The sequence below is a fragment of the Peromyscus leucopus genome, chromosome 14, assembly GCF_004664715.2.
Source record: "Peromyscus leucopus breed LL Stock chromosome 14, UCI_PerLeu_2.1, whole genome shotgun sequence".
Lineage (NCBI taxonomy): Eukaryota > Metazoa > Chordata > Mammalia > Rodentia > Cricetidae > Peromyscus > Peromyscus leucopus.
This window is the reverse complement of record NC_051075.1, coordinates 80,771,808-80,788,898: the sequence shown is the minus strand read 5'-3', so window position 1 is coordinate 80,788,898 and position 17,091 is coordinate 80,771,808. Positions and strand designations below refer to the sequence as shown.

The 17,091-nt window shown below is 38.7% G+C and overlaps 1 protein-coding gene across 1 annotated transcript; it reads left to right on the top strand.

The window, feature by feature from the left end:
• The first annotated feature begins 424 nt into the window (after positions 1-424).
• Positions 425-2,982, top strand: LOC114688388 (disintegrin and metalloproteinase domain-containing protein 21-like). Its single transcript, XM_028862981.2, is given in 2 exon segments — positions 425-572; positions 575-2,982. Coding segments are annotated over 2 exon segments (2,253 nt in total). The 5' UTR covers positions 425-517; the 3' UTR covers positions 2,773-2,982.
• The last annotated feature ends 14,109 nt before the right edge of the window (positions 2,983-17,091 follow it).

The following is a 17,091-nucleotide window of genomic DNA, read 5'->3' as shown; positions in this document are numbered from 1 at the left end:
AGTAAAACCCAAAAAGGTAAGACCATTTGTAAATAGTTAACTATGAACTCAAATAAAAATAAGTTAAAAGAATAAAAAAATCATACCTAAAAGGGTAATATTCACAGTGTTTACCTCCAACTTCCAGAAATGAGAGAAATATGAGACAAAATAAAAAGGAAAATTGACTTGTAGAGACAGAGCCAGAGTAACAATGGGAAGCAAACAGACTCAGATGACTGAAAATGTGGTCGCGATAGGTTGTATGTCCAGAGCCTGTCCAGAGGAGTCACCTCTGTTTCTTCTGCCTTTTCTCTCCTAGTGGACTTCATAGATGTTGCTTTGGACCCCGCTTCACCTCCATCTCAGCTAACATCACCAGGCTCACTCCTGCCACACCCAGTAATTGTTACCTAACTCCTCAAGTTGTCTGGGAAACCAGCAGGGCTAGTAGCCTGAAGAAGCCTTTTGTCCACCGTCAGTGTCTCCTCCACCAGGCAGGGCCACAGCAGAGGGTTTTAGCCTAGCTTCATCCAGGATGTTATCTTGGACCTGGGGCATGAAGCCAGTGGAAAGACCTGTGACTCCCAGGCTCCCCTCTTACTGGTAGCACTCTGGGTGCTGCTCCTGGTTCCAAGCCACTGTTTTCAAGGCCGTCCCACATGGCGTTTTATCTCATCAGAGGTGGTCATTCCTCGGAAGGAGACATACCATGGTAAGGGATTTCAACCACCAGGACGGCTCTCCTACAGCTTGCGTTTCAGGGGCCAGAGACACACCATCCACCTGAGAAGAAAGACACTTATTTGGCCCAGGCACTTGCTGCTGACAACTCAGGATGACCAAGGAGCCTTACAGATGGATTATCCATTTTTCCCTGCAGATTGTTACTATATTGGCTATCTAGAGGGGATTCCTCAATCCATGGTCACTCTGGATACTTGTTATGGGGGCCTGGATGGGGTCATAATGTTTGATGACCTTGTCTATGAAATCAAACCCCTCAATGATTCACACAGGTTCGAGCACTTTATTTCTCAGATAGTGACTGATTCTGAAACAGTCGGGCCTATGAATGAATGGAAGCATGTGGACCATAGCGTAGGCCCCTTCTCCTCCAAAACAAATTTCACTGTGGTGCCCCGAATGTCTAGTAGAGACTATGCTACACATCCAGCTGCTGTAAAAGGCCATTTTCAAGCAACTAATTCTGTATATTCTCCAGTCCAAAATGCTACTAGAATTGGTGTATATTTGTTTTCGCTAGTCAGTTTAATGGACACCTATATGAGAAATATCCATATGCGCTACTATGTCTTTCTCTTGACTGTGTATACCAGATGGGATCCATTTAATCACGACACCACAGTACCAGGAAGTGCGTCTCACAGATACTATATCAACAACTTTTATAACCGATTTAACCCTGACTCTTCAAGTATAATTCATACGAATTCGCCCGATGAAATTACACCTGTTGAACAGAGTGTCTGTAGTTCCAATGCTCTAATCTGGATTGGTCAAAATGGGCGACCCTATATATATATGTCTGTTGTAGTAGCCAACCGTATAGGGAGGATTTTAGGTATGGATTTTGATGATGAGAGTTACTGTGTTTGCCAGAGAAGGCGCACCTGTGTTATGTTCAGGATACCTCTGCTAACAGATGTTTACAGCAATTGTTCCCTTGTACAGATAAACCAAATACTCAATACCCCCGGTACCATGCCGTGTCTTTTCTATGACCGTCATACTTATTATAATACATCAGTGACCTATAGTATTTGTGGCAATGCGGTAATAAATGAAGGTGAGCAATGTGACTGTGGCTCACACAAGGCATGTTATGCAGATTCCTGCTGCCAGAGTGATTGCAGGTTCACAAGAGGTAGCATTTGTGATAGAGAATCATGCTGCATAAACTGCACCTATAGTCCTGCTGGGACACTCTGCAGAAGTGTCCACAACATATGTGATCTTCCAGAGTACTGCAGTGGGAATGGACTCCATTGCCCAACAGACTCTTATCTGCAAGATGGAACACCATGCTCAGAAGAGGGTTACTGCTATCGAGGAAACTGCACCGATCGCAGTATGCATTGCAAGGAAATCTTTGGTGCAAGTGCTCGTGATGGCAATCAAAAGTGCTATGACATCAATAAGGAACGGTATCGATTTGGACATTGTCAGAGAGCAAAAGAAAGCCTCTTATTCACACCTTGTGCTGACAGAGATAAGATGTGTGGAAGGTTGCAGTGTACCAATATCACCCACCTACCACACTTGCAGGAACATGTTTCATTCCATCAGTCACTTATTGCTGGGTTTTCCTGTTTTGGGCTCGATGAGCATCGTGCAACAGATTCAACAGATGCTGGACGGGTGAGACATGGTACTCCATGTTCCCAAACCAATTTCTGTGATCAAGGGTCTTGCAATGGAACTTTGACTGAACTGAATTATGACTGCACCCCGGAAAAGTGCAATTTTAGAGGAGTATGCAATAATCATCGGAATTGCCATTGTCATGTAGGTTGGGACCCTCCAGACTGCGTGGGAGAAGGACCTGGAGGGAGTGTAAACAGTGGACCCCCTCCACATAAAATGCGCACAATAAGACAGAGCCAACTACCAGTGATATATGTAAGAGTGGTCGTTGGTCGTATTTATGTCTTTATAGGCTCATTGCTCTTTGGGATGGCTGTTCGTGTAGCAGCTACAAAGACTATCAAATTTGAAGACTTGCAGGCTGCTTTACTTCGGCATGGAACTTCAGCCACTGCGCCAAAGTAAAAAATGAGTGAGCCTCCTGGCCCCTGTAAAATAGAGAGAAATAAAAAGAAAACATGAATGTCAGTAAGAAGACAAGATAAAACTCAAGAGCACAGTTCTGAAGAGCCTGAGTCTACTTTGTGCGGCCACGGGAGGTGTTGGATTCTGAGGCCATCTGTCTTTGATACGTTGCTGATGCTCACACTGGAATAAATCTTTCAACATTGCAAATTGGTGTCATCTGTACTTTTTGTAAGTTGTTAGGAGCTGCCCTAAGCTTGCTCCTTTGTTAGTAGAAGAAGCCCTTGAGCCAGGAATGCTCTGGGTCTTAGGTCTCTGGTCTCTGGTTAAAGGAAGTTGTCTGCATCTCTTTTAAGAACATATCTAGAGTGACTGTAAAATGTGGTTCCTGAGCACTGACTCTGTCCCAACCCTTGTTACCATGTTTGTTAGTGGCACTCTCTCCCACAGCTCGTGGATAGGATTTTCAAGGACACTGCTTAGAGGAATGGAGGGAGTGAAGGCAGACTTGGCATCCAGTTGAGGGTGTGTTATAGGAGCACAGAAGCCTCACCTCATACTAAGCCAGGGAACTGATATTTACAACATCACCATTAACACAGATCCATGGCTCACTATGCATACTACCCACAACCTCATGGAAAGAGCCTTCCCAAGGCCCCACTGTCAGAATATCACAAAGAACCCAATCTGGAGAAGGGTATGCTGAGTCTCCTGGAGGAAGGCTCTGAGGGCACAGGACAGATGCCATTGGCCATGTAGGAGCTGCAGCAGATGGCAGTTGAAGTTCAGGTGTCAGCCACCAGGAGGAAAATTCCTGAGGGGGAATCTCAGATAGGCAAGGCCCTGAGACCATAGACTTCCAGAGTGTCTTCTGCTCCGCTGTGCCTTTACATGTTTGAGGCTGCCATCTTTCCCTGGAATTGGGCAAGGTGAGAATGGGTGCAGGGAGGTCCCCACTGCCTGTAATATGTTTATCTCATGGAAACATCCTGTTCTACTGGGCCCTTTTACCTGTGGATTATTATGAAGGTGATTTTTTTTTAAACTGTACTGTCAAGTGATAATAATGTTAGTTTAAAAGAGTTTTGATGATAATAAAAACAAGGAATTGTCACACAGCTAGACCACATGAGTTTCTATTGCGGAGGCATATAGACTGTGGCTTAGGCTAATAATTAAGAAAAATAATTGAGTCCCAGTAGCCCAGCTAGTTTGAATTCTTCTAATCTTAATGTAGGAAGGTGTGTTCACAGGATCGAGTGTGCATAGTAGCTGAAACAAAGCTTTGAAAATAATGTTAGACTAAGATGTTTTAGTCAAATATCTTTGAGGTGAAAAACCCAAGAAGACAATCTAAAGTTTTAGAAAGGCTTATAGTTGAGTGAGGACTCTTTAAGGTCAAGAAACAATAACAAAGAAGCCCAATTACCATTTGCTGAGTACTTTCTTTCTAGGATTGGTTGATAACCAAAGATGATGATTATTTCCTTTGGCCCATTTTTGCCCTTAATCTCCTGAATATTCATTATATATAAAACTATTGACGGTTGGGTATATAACCTGAAGACTTAAAGGAGAGCTGACTGATTCTTTTTCATATGTAAAAGTTCAAATTTGTGATTCCTTTAAGATTCCTTACAAGATTACCTTTCAAGATCAGTAACAAAGTGATTGGTCCTCTCTTTTTAACCACAAAACACAGAATCCAGTAAATATATATAATCTTCCTTGCTTACACACTGTTAATCTATAACAAGTTGCTTGGGAAGGAATGTACATTGGGTTCTTGGGATAATTTGTTTTTCACCTGTAATATGTGAAATGTTTAATCATGTAAGGAATATGGAACACATGCATTTTTCCTTGTATTCGTTATATTTGTTCACTTGAAAAATAGACTGTAACCACATTGTAATTCCCATATTGCTTGAAAAATCTTGTTTTGGTACATAAGCTGTAGAAAAGAAGTACACAGTAGAAGAATAGAGAGAATAAATATGGAAATCATCAAGAGAGAGTATGGGTGTCCTTCCCTTACCCCCTCAGATAAGGAAGTCATAGTACACGCTGACTCTGTGGGTTCTCTTTGAGCCCTGTGTTGCTGGAGGCTACCCCATGCAAGGCAGCAATAGACAGAGAATCAGTCTTCAGTGTGACCTAAATCTGGATATAACCTTCTCTCTTGCTTTTGTGTTCCCTGAGATATAATCTGTAGTACATGCCAGACAATTGTGCTCAGGGAAAGGGCTGTTCTGTTAATATGGGGTATGTGCTCAATTTACTTTTATTCACATGTTTTTCTGAACTCAAATAACCTTCCTTGAATCATTGCCTCCTTTGTTGCATCAACATACAAAAGTACACTAAAATGAAGAAAAGTTGTCTGCAGTGTTAGACTGCAGATCACCTCATTCCTTTAGGCTCTGTTCATCCCCAGTTTCCCTCCTGAACTGACAGGAGATAATTTACACCCCAATACCAGAGGAATGAGATTGCTGCTCTGACCCATGCTCCTGCACTCCCTAATGATTCTCAACCCCAGAAAAGACAGTTCTAGCAAACAAAGAGCCACCACTGGGTCCCCAAACAAGGAGGATTAAACAGCATAATGGGATTGACTGTTTTGGTGTGAATGTGGTACCCCCTGAGCGGGTTGAGAGTCTGAAATTCTTCCCTCTGGAGGCTGTGAAGAAAACTAAGTGGTTTAAACAAGACCATAGGAAGTTCACCTTAGTCCTTTTTCTTCCTTACATATATAGGTGTGCAGAATGTATGTGCCTTAGTAGCTAAGTGAGTGAATATTGCTCTCCCAATGTTCGAGAAAGGCAGACTTCATCTAGCATAATGACCACTATCCAGAGCCATAGAAGTTGTGACAGATGTGCATGGACTGACCACAGAGGACCCTGCTGTTGTGAGCAATTTTTACTGAGGGAATCATAAACAATATCCACCCCTTCCTTATAAGGTCTCAATTGACATGGACCAGCAGGCCATTCTTCAGTGATAGAGTCCTAAGGCAGAAGACTTAGATGAGAAAATAAAGAAGACTGGAAAGTGTGTGTGTGTGTGTGTGTGTGTGTGTGTGTGTGTGTGTGTGTGTGTGTATGTGTGTGTGCGCGCTCATGTGTATGTGTGTGTGTGATATTCAAAGGCTCAGACACATTATTTTATTTAAAGGGAGGGTAATTGTCCAATGGGAAAAATGTGTTCCAGAGTAGGAGCAATCATCTCTTTAGGTATTAAGATCCAGTTGAGGACCTTCTGAGGCAAACACACTGAGTTTGAAGTAAAGGGCCCAGATTCCATGCTCAGGGTCAGCATCTCTGCTCATACAGCGCTGGACAATCTGATAGTATTTGATGAGGAAGTGGGTCATTAGCCCAATTATCATCTGAAAGAGAGAGTTTGTGGAATTAGGTTTAGAAGTTTGAGCTGCTTATTACAAATGGTGATGCTATGAACTAGGTTGATCAAGTGTCCTTATGTTATGATTGAGTATCCCTTATGTATATGCCCAAGAGTGGCATCATTGGGTCTTGAGTTAGATTGATTCCCAATTTTCTGAGAAGTCACCATACTGATTTCCAGAGCGGCATGTACAAGTTTGCACTCCCACTCTGGTGCAATTAATGTTACATCCACAACTGTGTCTACAAGACCTTCCATGAGAACATCATTTATTCATATTTTTAGTTTTGGTCTTAGTTTTTTTATTGAAGTTTGCCAAAAAGTTCACTTTATGCTTGCTCCTGAATTTTTGTTCTCTTTGCTATAGCTGTTCTATCACACCGAGCAGTATGGTTTATTACAGTAGGCATTTAGTTATTTATTTGCTCTGAGATGGGGTTTCTTCTACAATGGCAGGAAAGAACTGAACTGAATTTGCCATGGGAGCATGCAAGAGGCACCTCAGGAACTTTCCTGATGGCAAAGGGAAAGGATCACCTTGTCTGTCCCTTGTACATCTACATTCATCAGTCCAGTGTTTGTCTTTACCACACCTTCTGCATAATCCAGAAGGTAGGGGCATTCTGTTGTCATTGTTCCTTGAAGAAACATTGTTTCTAGGAATGCCCTGTGTACACTCCCTTTTTAGGTACCTTGTTTACTGCAATTAAAGCATCTGACATAATGACTTTTCTTTGACCCTCTGAAAATCACCTCTCCTATCCAAGTATCATCACAGTCATGAGATTCAATGTTAATTGTATTTCTGATCCATTCCTCCAAGGGTGCTGATCTTGCCTTTAATGACCTAATCACCCTTTTGCATGCTGCACTGGCATTTTCAAAAGCCAGAGATTCAATTATTATCTGTCTAGCTTCTGAATTTGGTATCATTCTATTTACTGCTAAAGACAGCCATTGTAAGAAATCCATGAAGGTTTCTTTTGGGCCCTGTATATCTTTCATAAATGACTCAATTTTCTTTCCTACTTCTTCAGTTCTGTCCCATGCATTTAGGGCTGACATTTGGCATAAAATTAGGGTGTAGTCATTATATAAAAATTGTCTTTGTATATCAGCATAATAGCCTTCTCCAAGAAGTTGATTTTGAGAAATTTCAATACCTCTAGTTCTACCTCATTGTTCTATAGTCTTTGTCTTCTCCTTCTACCAGGTCATTCATTGTAACTATGGACCAGCCTCTAGGACAGCTGTAACCAAATCTTTCCAGTTCTGAGGTATAATTCTGTTACAAGTTGACCACGAGTTTAACATATGCTTTACAAATAGAGAATGCATACCATATGAGACTATAGTTCCTTTCAATCTCCACAAAACTAACGATTCCACCGGAGTCCAGTTAGCTTGTACATAGCCTTAAGCATTTTGCTGGTGCTGTGAGGTTACTGGCTAGATTAGTGTTTGCTGTCTGGAAATCTTAGGCTGTTTCTTTGTAAGTTTGACTTCTTCCTTTCCAATTTGTATCCCTTTGATCTCCTTTTGTTGTCTTATTGCTCTAGGTAGAACTTCAAGTACTATATTGAGTAAGTATGGGGAGAAATGACACCCCTTATCAAGACAACTCTTTCATTACTCTTCCCACTGTCCCATCCTCAACCCACCCAACCTGATCCCTCATGTTTCCCTCTCCCCAAATCTTCCAAATCCCCCAATGTCTCCCTCCTATTTTGCCCAGGAGATCTATTTCTTCTTCCCAAGGAAATCCATGCTTCTCTCTTTGTGCCTTCCTTGTTACCTTGCCTCTCTGGGGCTGTGGATTGTAGCCAGGTTATCCCTTACCAGGCTACATCATTTACCAGCTAATATCCACTTATGAGTCTTATTTTTCTAGTTCTAAGTTACCTCACTCAGGATGATTTTTTTTCTAGTTTCATTCCTTTGCCTCAAAATTTCATGATGTCATTTTTTTTACAGCTGAGTAATACTCCATTGTGTAAATATACCACATTTTATTTATCTATTCTTTGGTGGAAGGGCATCTAGGTTGTTTCCAGGTTCTGGCTATTACAAATGAAGCTGCTATGAACAGAGTTGGTCAAGTGTCCTTATGGTATGATTGAGCATCCCTTGGATATATGCCCAAATTGGTATAGCTGGGTTTAAGGTAGATTGACTCCCAATTTTATAAGAAACCACCATACTGATTTTCCAAGTGGCTGTACAATTTTGCACTCCCACCAGCAGTGGAGGAGTGTTCCTTACTCCACATTATCTTCCACATAAGCTGTGATCAGTGTTTTTGATCTTAGCCCTTCTGACTGGTGTGAGATGGTATCTCAGAGTCATTTTGATTTGCATTTCCCTTATGACTAAGGATGTTGATCAATTCTTTAAATGTCTTTCAGATATTTGAAATTCTTCTGTTGAGAATTCTCTGTTTAGATCTGTACCTTATTTTTAAATTGGATTTTTTTTTTTATGTCTAGTTTCATGAGTTCTTTATATAAGCTTGAGATCAGTCCTCTGTGAAATGTGGGGTGGTGAAGATCTTTTCCCATTCTATAGGCTGACATTTTGTCTTATTTACCATATCCTTTGCCTTACAGAAGCTTCTCAGTTTTAGGAGGTCCCATTTATTAATTGTTGTCTCTCAGTGTCTTTGCTACTGGTGTTATGTTTAGAAAGTGGTCTCCTGTGTCAATGCATTCAAGGCTACTTCCCACCTTCTTTTCTACCAGGTTCAATATAACTGAATTTATGTTGAGGTCTTTGATCCATTTGGACTTGAATTTTGTGCATGGCAATAGATATTGACCTATTTGCATTCTACATGTCAACATCCAGTTATGCCAGCACCATTTGTTGAAGATGTTTTATTTTTCTCCATTGTATAGTTTTGGCTTCTTTGTCAAAAATCAGGTGTTCGTGAGTGTGTGAATTAATGTCAGGGACTTCAGGTAAATTCCATTGATCCACGTGTCTGTTTTTATGCCAATACTAAGCTGTTTTTATTACTATAGCTCTATGGTAGAGCTTGAACTCAGGGATGGTGATGCCTCCAGAGATACCTTTATTGTACAGGATTGTTTTGGTATTTTGTTTTTCCATATGAAGTTGAGTATTGTTCTTTCAAGGTCTGTGAAGAATTGTTTTGGGATTTTGATGGGGACTGCATTGAATCTGTAGATTGCTTTTGGTAAGATTGCCATTTTTCCTATGTCAATCCTACCTATCCATGAGCATGGGAAATCTTTCCATTTTCTGACATCTTCAATTTCTTTATTTGAAGACTTAAAGTTTTTGTCATACAGTTTAGCTAGAGTTACCTTGTTAGTTTATGTTATTTGGGAGCTATTGTGAAGGGTGATATTTCTCTGATTTCTTTTTTATCCCATTTATTATTTGTATATAGGAGGGCTACTGATTTTTAGAGTTAATCTTGTATCCCACTATATAACTGAAGGTGTTTATCAGCTATAGGAGTTCCCAGGTAGAATTTTTTGGTCCCTTACATATATTTTCATATCATCTACAAATAGTGAAAGTTTGACTTTCATTTCCAACTTATATCCCATTGATCTCCTTTTGTTGTCTCATTTCTCTATCTAGAATTTTAAGTATGGTATTGAGTAGATATGGAGTAAGTGAACAGCCTTGTCTTGTTCCTGATTTTAGTGGAATTGCTTTGAGTTTCTCTCCATTTAATATGATGTTGACTTTTGGCTTACACTATATCGCCTTTATTATGTTTAGGTATAGTCCTTGTACTCCTGTTCTCTCCACAATCTTTATCATGAAGGGGTGTTGGATTTTGTCAAATCTTTTCAGTATCTAATTAGATGATCATGTGGGTTTTTTTTTCCAGTTTGTTTATATGGTGGATTACATTGACGGATTTTTGTAGGTTGAACCATCCCTGCATCTCTGGGTTGAAGCCTACTTGATCATGGTGGATAATATTTTTTGATGTGTTCTTGCATTTGGTTTTCCAGTATTTTATTGAGTATTTTTGCATCAATGTTCATGAGGGAGATTGGTCTGTAATTTTCTTTCTTTGTTGCATCTTTGTGTGCTATGGGTATCAGGGTGATTTTGGCCTCATAAAAAGTGTTTATCAATGTTCCTTCTATTTCTATTGTGTAGAACAATTTGAGGAGTATTGGTATTAGCTCTTCTTTGAAATTCTGGTAGAATTCTGCATATAAACCATCTGGCCCTGTTTTGTTTTTATAGCTGGGAAACTTTTAATGACTGTTTTTACTTCCCTAGGTGTTACAGGTCTATTTAAATTGTTTATCTGGTCTTGATTTAATTTTTGTATGTGGCAATTATTCAAAAAATTGTCCCTTTCTTTTATATTTTCAAATTTTGTGGAGTGCAGGTTTTCAAAGTATGACCTAATGATTCTCTGGATTTCCTCAGTGTCTGTTGTTATATCCCCCTTTTCATTTCTGATTTTGTTAACTTGGATGTTCTCTCTCTGTCTTTTTTTTTGGTTTGGATAATGATTTGTCTATCTTGTTGATTTTTCTCAAAGAGCCAACTCTTTCTTTCATTGAGTCTTTGTATTGTTCTCTTTGTTTTTATTTTATTGATTTCAGCCCTCAGTTTGATTATTTCCTGTTTACTCCTCTGGGTGAATTTGCTTCTTTTTGTTCTAGAGCTTTTAGGTGTGCTGTTAAGTCACTAGTGTGAGATTTCTCCAAATTCTTTATGTGGGCACTTAATGCTATGAATTTTCCTCTTAGCACTGCTTACATAAGTTTGAGTATGTTGTGCATTTATTTTCATTGAATTCTAGGAAATCTTTAATTTCTTTATTTCTTCCTTGACCCAGGGGTGGTTCAGTTGAACATTGTTCAGTTTCCATGAGTTTGTAGGCTTTCTGTAGTCTGTGTTGTTCAATTCTAATTTTAAGCCATGGTGATCCAATAAGATACAGGGAGTTTTTCTAGGTTTTTTGTTGTTGTTGTTGTTTTTTGGATTTGTTGAGATTTACTTTGTGATTGATTGTGTAGTCTCTTTTAGAGAAGGTTTCTTGAAGTGCTAAGAGGAAGTATATTCTTTTGTGTTTGGATAAAATGTTCCATAGATGTCTGTTAAGTTCATTTGAGTCATAACAGCTGTTATTTCACTTATTTCTCTGTTAAGTTTCTGCCTGGCAGATCTGTCCAGTGGTGAGAGTTGGGTGTTGGAGTCTCCCACTATTAGTGTGTGGGGCTTTAAGCTTTAGTAATATTTGTTTTACAAATGTGGGTGCCTTTGTATTTGGGACATAAATGTTTAGAAGTGAGACTTCATTTTGATGGATTTTTCCTGTGATGAATATGAAATGTTCTTCTTTATCTCTTTTGATTAATTTTAGTTTGAAGTCTATTTTGTTAGATATTAGAATAGCTTGTTTCTTAAGTCTATTTGATTGGAAAATCTTCTACCATCCCTTTAATCTGATATAATGTTTGTCTTTAAAATTGAAGTGTGTTTCTTGTATTTATCAGAAGGATGGATCTTGTTTTTGTATCCATTCTGTTAGCCTGTGTCTTTTTATGGCAAACTGAATCCACTGATATTAAGAGATATTAATGACTAGTGATTGTTGATTCCTGTTACTTTTTGGTTTTGTTGCTGTTGGTGGTAGTGTGTATGTTTTCATTATTTGGGATTTTCTGGTGTGATATTATCTATTGCCTGTGTTTTCATGGTTGCAGATAACTTCCTTGGGTTGGAGTTTTCCTTCTAGTACTTTGTGTAGGGCTGGATTTGTGAATAGGTATTGTTTAAATCTGGTTTTGTCATGGAACATTTCATTTACTCCATCTATGGTGATTGAGAGTTTTGTTGGGTATAATAGTCTAGTTGGCATCCATGGTCTTTTAGTGTCTGCATGATGTCTGTCCAGGTCCTTCTGGCTTTCAGGGTCTCTGTTGAGAAGTCAAGTGTAGTTCTGTTAGGTTTGCCTCTATATGTTACTTGGCCTTTTTTCCCTTTGCAGCTCTTAATATTCTTTCTTTATTATGTATGTTTAGTGTTTTTATTATTATGTATTAAGAAGGACTTTTTTTTAGGTCCAGTCTATTTGATGTCTGTAAGCTGCTTGTACCTTCATAGACATGACCTACGAAGTTTTTTTCTATGGTTTTGTTGAGTGTATTTTCTGCACCTTTGAGCTGGAATTATTCTTCTATCTTTATTATTCTTAAATTCGATATTTTTATGGTGTTCAAAATTTCCTGGATCTTTTATGGTAAGATTTTTTTTGGATTTATACATATTCTTTGACTGATGAATCTATTTCCTCTATTGTATCTTCAACACCTAATATTCTCTCTTCCATCTCTTGTATTTTGTTGGTTATGCTTGCATCTGTAGTGCCTGCTTGTTTATCCAGATTTTCCATTCCCAGAATTTCCTCATTTTGTGTTTTCTTTATTGCCTCTATTTAAAATTTTAAGTCTTGAACTGTTTTCTTCAACTGTTTGAATATTTTTTCTTAGCTTTTTTAAAAAAGGGATTTGTTGATTTTTTTTTTCAATTTTGTTTGTCTTTTCCTCGGTTTCTTTAAGGGAATTTTTCTTTTCTTCTTTAAGGGCCTCTATCATCTTCATAAAGTAATTTTAAGGTCATTTTTTTTTCTGTTTCATCTGCATTGGGATGTTTAGGTCTTGCTGTTGTAGGACCACTGGATTCTGGTCATGCCATATTGCCCTTTATGTGGTTGCATGTATTCTTACACTGCCGTTTACCCATCTAGGTTTGGGATAGTTATAGGTACAGATACTGATTCTTGTGATGTCTTTGTTGGATGAGTCTTTTGTTCCTTTATTGTGTGTTTCCTTTATTGTCTTTTGCCCTAAATGGCCAAGGGTTCTGTTGGTAACTGGTCCTCAGGTCCAGTAGGGTTGTCTCAGCTGAGGTTTGTGAGAGCTTGGGTACCTAAATCATCATATCCTCCAGTTTTTCTGGCTTATGTGAGCTTTACTTGTGCCTATGGAGTCTGTTCTTCTTACTGGTGTGGGTTGTGCTTGTGCTGATAGAGACTGTTCTTCCAACTAGTGTAGGTGGTGTTTATGCCTATAGGGGCTGTTGTTCTTTAAACTGGAGTAGGTGGTACTTGTATGGGGGCTACTGATGTTGCAGTGGATGGTTGGATAAGGGGAAGATAATGTGGTTGGTGATTTTGGGTGGCAGAGTGAGTCATGGAAACAGAAGCAACATTGTCAAACTCTTTTTATAAGGGTATGTTTATCCTGATACTCAAACCACACAAAGATGCAACAAAGAAAGAGAATTACAAACCAATCTCCCTCATAAAGATTGATGCAAAAACACTCAATAAAATATTGGAAAACTGAATCCAAGAACACATAAAAAATCATTCACCAGTAAGCTTCATCCAAGAGATGCTGGGATGGTTCAAGAAAAAAAATCTGTCAATGTAATTCACCAAATAAACAACTAAAAGAAAAAAACTCCACATGATCATCTCTTTAGATGCTGAAAGCCTTGACAAAATCCAACACCCCTTCAAGATAAAGGTCTTGGAAAGATCAGGGATACAAGGAACATACTTAAACATAATAAAAGCATTTTACAGCAAGCTGACAGCAATGTTAAATTAAATGGAAAGAAACTCAAAGCAATTTCACTAAAATTAGGAATAAGACAAGGCTGTCCACTCTCTCCATATCTATTCAGTATAGTACTTAAAGTTCTAGCTAGCACAATAAGACAACAAAAGGAGATCAATGGGATAGAAATTGGAAAGGAAGAAGTCAAACTTTCACTGTTTGCAGACGATAGTGTAGTATGTATAAATGAAACCCAAAATTCTACCTTATAATTGATAAACACCTTCAGTAATGTGGTGGGATACAAGATTAACTAAAAAAAATCAGTAGCTCTCCTTTATATTAATGACAAAAGGGCTGAGAAAGAAATCAGAGAATTGATACCCTTTACATTACCACAAATAATATAACATACCTTGGGGTAATTCTAGCCAAACAAGTGAAAGTCCTGTATGACAAGAACCTTAAGTCTTTAAAGAAAGAAATTGAAGAAGATATCAGAAAATGGAAAGACCTCCCATGCTCATGCACAGGTAGGATTGACATAGGAAAAATGGCAATCTTACCAAAAGCAATCTACAGATTGAATGCAATCCCCATCAAAATCCCAACACAATTCTTCACAGATCTTGAAAGAACAATACTCAACTCCATATTGAAAATCAAAAAACCCAAGATAGCTAAAACAATCCTGTACAATAAAAGAACTTCTGGAGGCATCACCATCCCTGACTTTAAGCTATACTATAGAGCTATAGTAATAAAAACAGCTTGGTATTGGCATTAAAAAAAACACGTGGATCAATGGAATCCAATTAAAGACTGTGACATAAATCCACACACCTATGAATATTTTATTTTTGAGAAACCAAAATTGTACAATGGAAAAAAGAAAGCATCTTCAACAAATGGTGCTGGCATAACTGGATGTCAACATGCAAAAGATTGCAAATAGATCCATATCTATTACCATGCACAAAACTCAAGTCCAAGTGGATCGGAGACCTCAACATAAATCCCGTTACACTGAACCTGAAAGAAGAGAAAGTGGGAAGAAGCCTTGAGCACATTGGCATAGGAGACTGCTTCCTGAATATAACACCAGTAGCACAGACACTGAGAGCAACAATTAATAAATGGGACCTCCTGAAACTGAGAAGCTTCTGTAGGGCAAAGGACACTGTCAATAAGACAAAACAGAAGTCTATAGAATGGGAAAAGATCTTCACCAACCTAACATCTGATAGAGGGCTGATCTCCAAAATATATAAAGAACAAGATACTAGATATCAAAATACCAAATAATCCATCTAAAATATGGGCTACAGAGCTCAACAGAATTCTCAACAGAAGAATCTCAAATGGCCAAAAGACATTTAAGGAATTGCTCAACATCCTTAGTCATCAGGGAAATACAAATCAAATCGACTCTGAGATACCATCTTATACCTGTCAGAATGGCTAAGATCAAAAACACTGATGACAATTTATATTGGACATGATGTAGAGTAAGGGGAACACTCTCCATTGCTGGTGAGACTGCAAGCTTGCACAGCCACTTTGGAAATCAGTATGGCAGTTTCTCAAAAAATTGGGAACCAATATACCTCAAGACTCAGCTATACCATTCTTGGGCATGTTCAATCATACCATAAGGAAACTTATTCACCTATTTCACAGGCACTTTATTTGTTATGTCCAGAACCTGGAAACAATCTAGATGCCTCGCAACTGTAGAATGAATAAGGGAAATGTGGTACATTTGCACAAGGGAGTATTACTCAGCTATGAAATAAACAATCTCATGAAATTTTCAGGCAAATGGATAGAACTAGAAATAATAATTCTGAATATTGTAACCCAAACCCAGAAAGACAAACACAGTATGTAGGCATTCATAAGTGGATATTAGACTCAATCATAAATAGGAGCAGTCATGTTGTGGGGATGGGACAGATATCCCTAACCTGATGGCATTATCACAGTCATTAGAGTGCTCAGATCTGAGTGATAATTTACACAGCTCCCCTATGATGGCTAAGGAATGTTAAAATGAAGACAGATAACTCTTAAGGGCTATTGACCTTTTTCTTTGGAATGCCTGGGAGATCTTAGTGGTCTGCAGGCAAGACAAGAATGGAATAATGGGCTGCCATATATTAAGAGCTGCCCTTGGTTCTATAAAACTTGCTTATCACTGTGGGAAAGGGATGAAATGGTATTTTTATTACTGTAGAGCAGGAAGGAAAAGACAACAGATGGAAGAAAAAACAATGTTCTTGCCCAGCTATTGATTCCATGGACAGTTGTAATGCACACCTTTCTGACATCTACCTTTAAGACCCCTTTACCCACTCCCCTTCCACATGGCATGCTGTATCAGCTCTAGGGTTGAAGTCCTTCTGCTAGCCATAAGAATAAATTTATTTAATCTAAATTTGAATTGAGTCTAAGACCTGGGTGTTTCCCAGTGGATTCAAATGCCACATTTGAATTTAATATTTTTAAAACTTTTTCCCCTATGATGCACCTAAGGTATCTATTTGCCTCATACTGGATGGAACTACACATAAGAATAAGTCTCAAGCCAGACAAAATCTCAGCAGAGAGAGATGTGGGCAGAAGTCCACCCCTAACAGAACATCTAATAGCAATTGGTAGCGGATGGAAGAGGGAAACTTGGCTTTCTTTAAAGATGTTACCCAAGCAGATCAACCACACTCCACTCAGTGCCCATACACCCAAAAATATATGGGCAGCACACATCAGATATGATGATTTAGAGGAAAGAACATTATAAATATGGGTGGTTAAGAAAAGAGAGGTGGATCTGAGAGAGGGCTTAGAGGAGTGAGTGACTATGCTAAAATTAGAAACTAATTAAAATAAAATAAGGCTTTCTGTGTTTTTTCCCAACAAATCTCTATACTTCTTAAACTTGCTGGCCATCAGTTTAGGAAGAAGCCACAGATTCCCTGAATTAATGTCATATTACATACTTAGGTTAGAAACTCAAATGCTCACTTTCTGTGTCCTAATGTAAGAACATCCACAACAGATTGAATATTCCACATTTAAAAATCTGTACAGATAAAAATTTGTTTGTACTCCAAAGTCCAAAGCAGTGGTTCTTTGGTATGTGCCTTGTGCACTGTTGGCTTGTGTAATGTTGAGTCATGAGTGTGCACATCTCCCCTGACATCATCCATAGAGCCCTTGTTCTAACTCTCATCTGCTCTTCCCATGGACATCTAAATTTCATAGTTTGTGCTTTTTTTCTTTTTGATGATTTTGTTGTTTACAATGGCCCCAGCAACACATCTATGATACTTTCTGT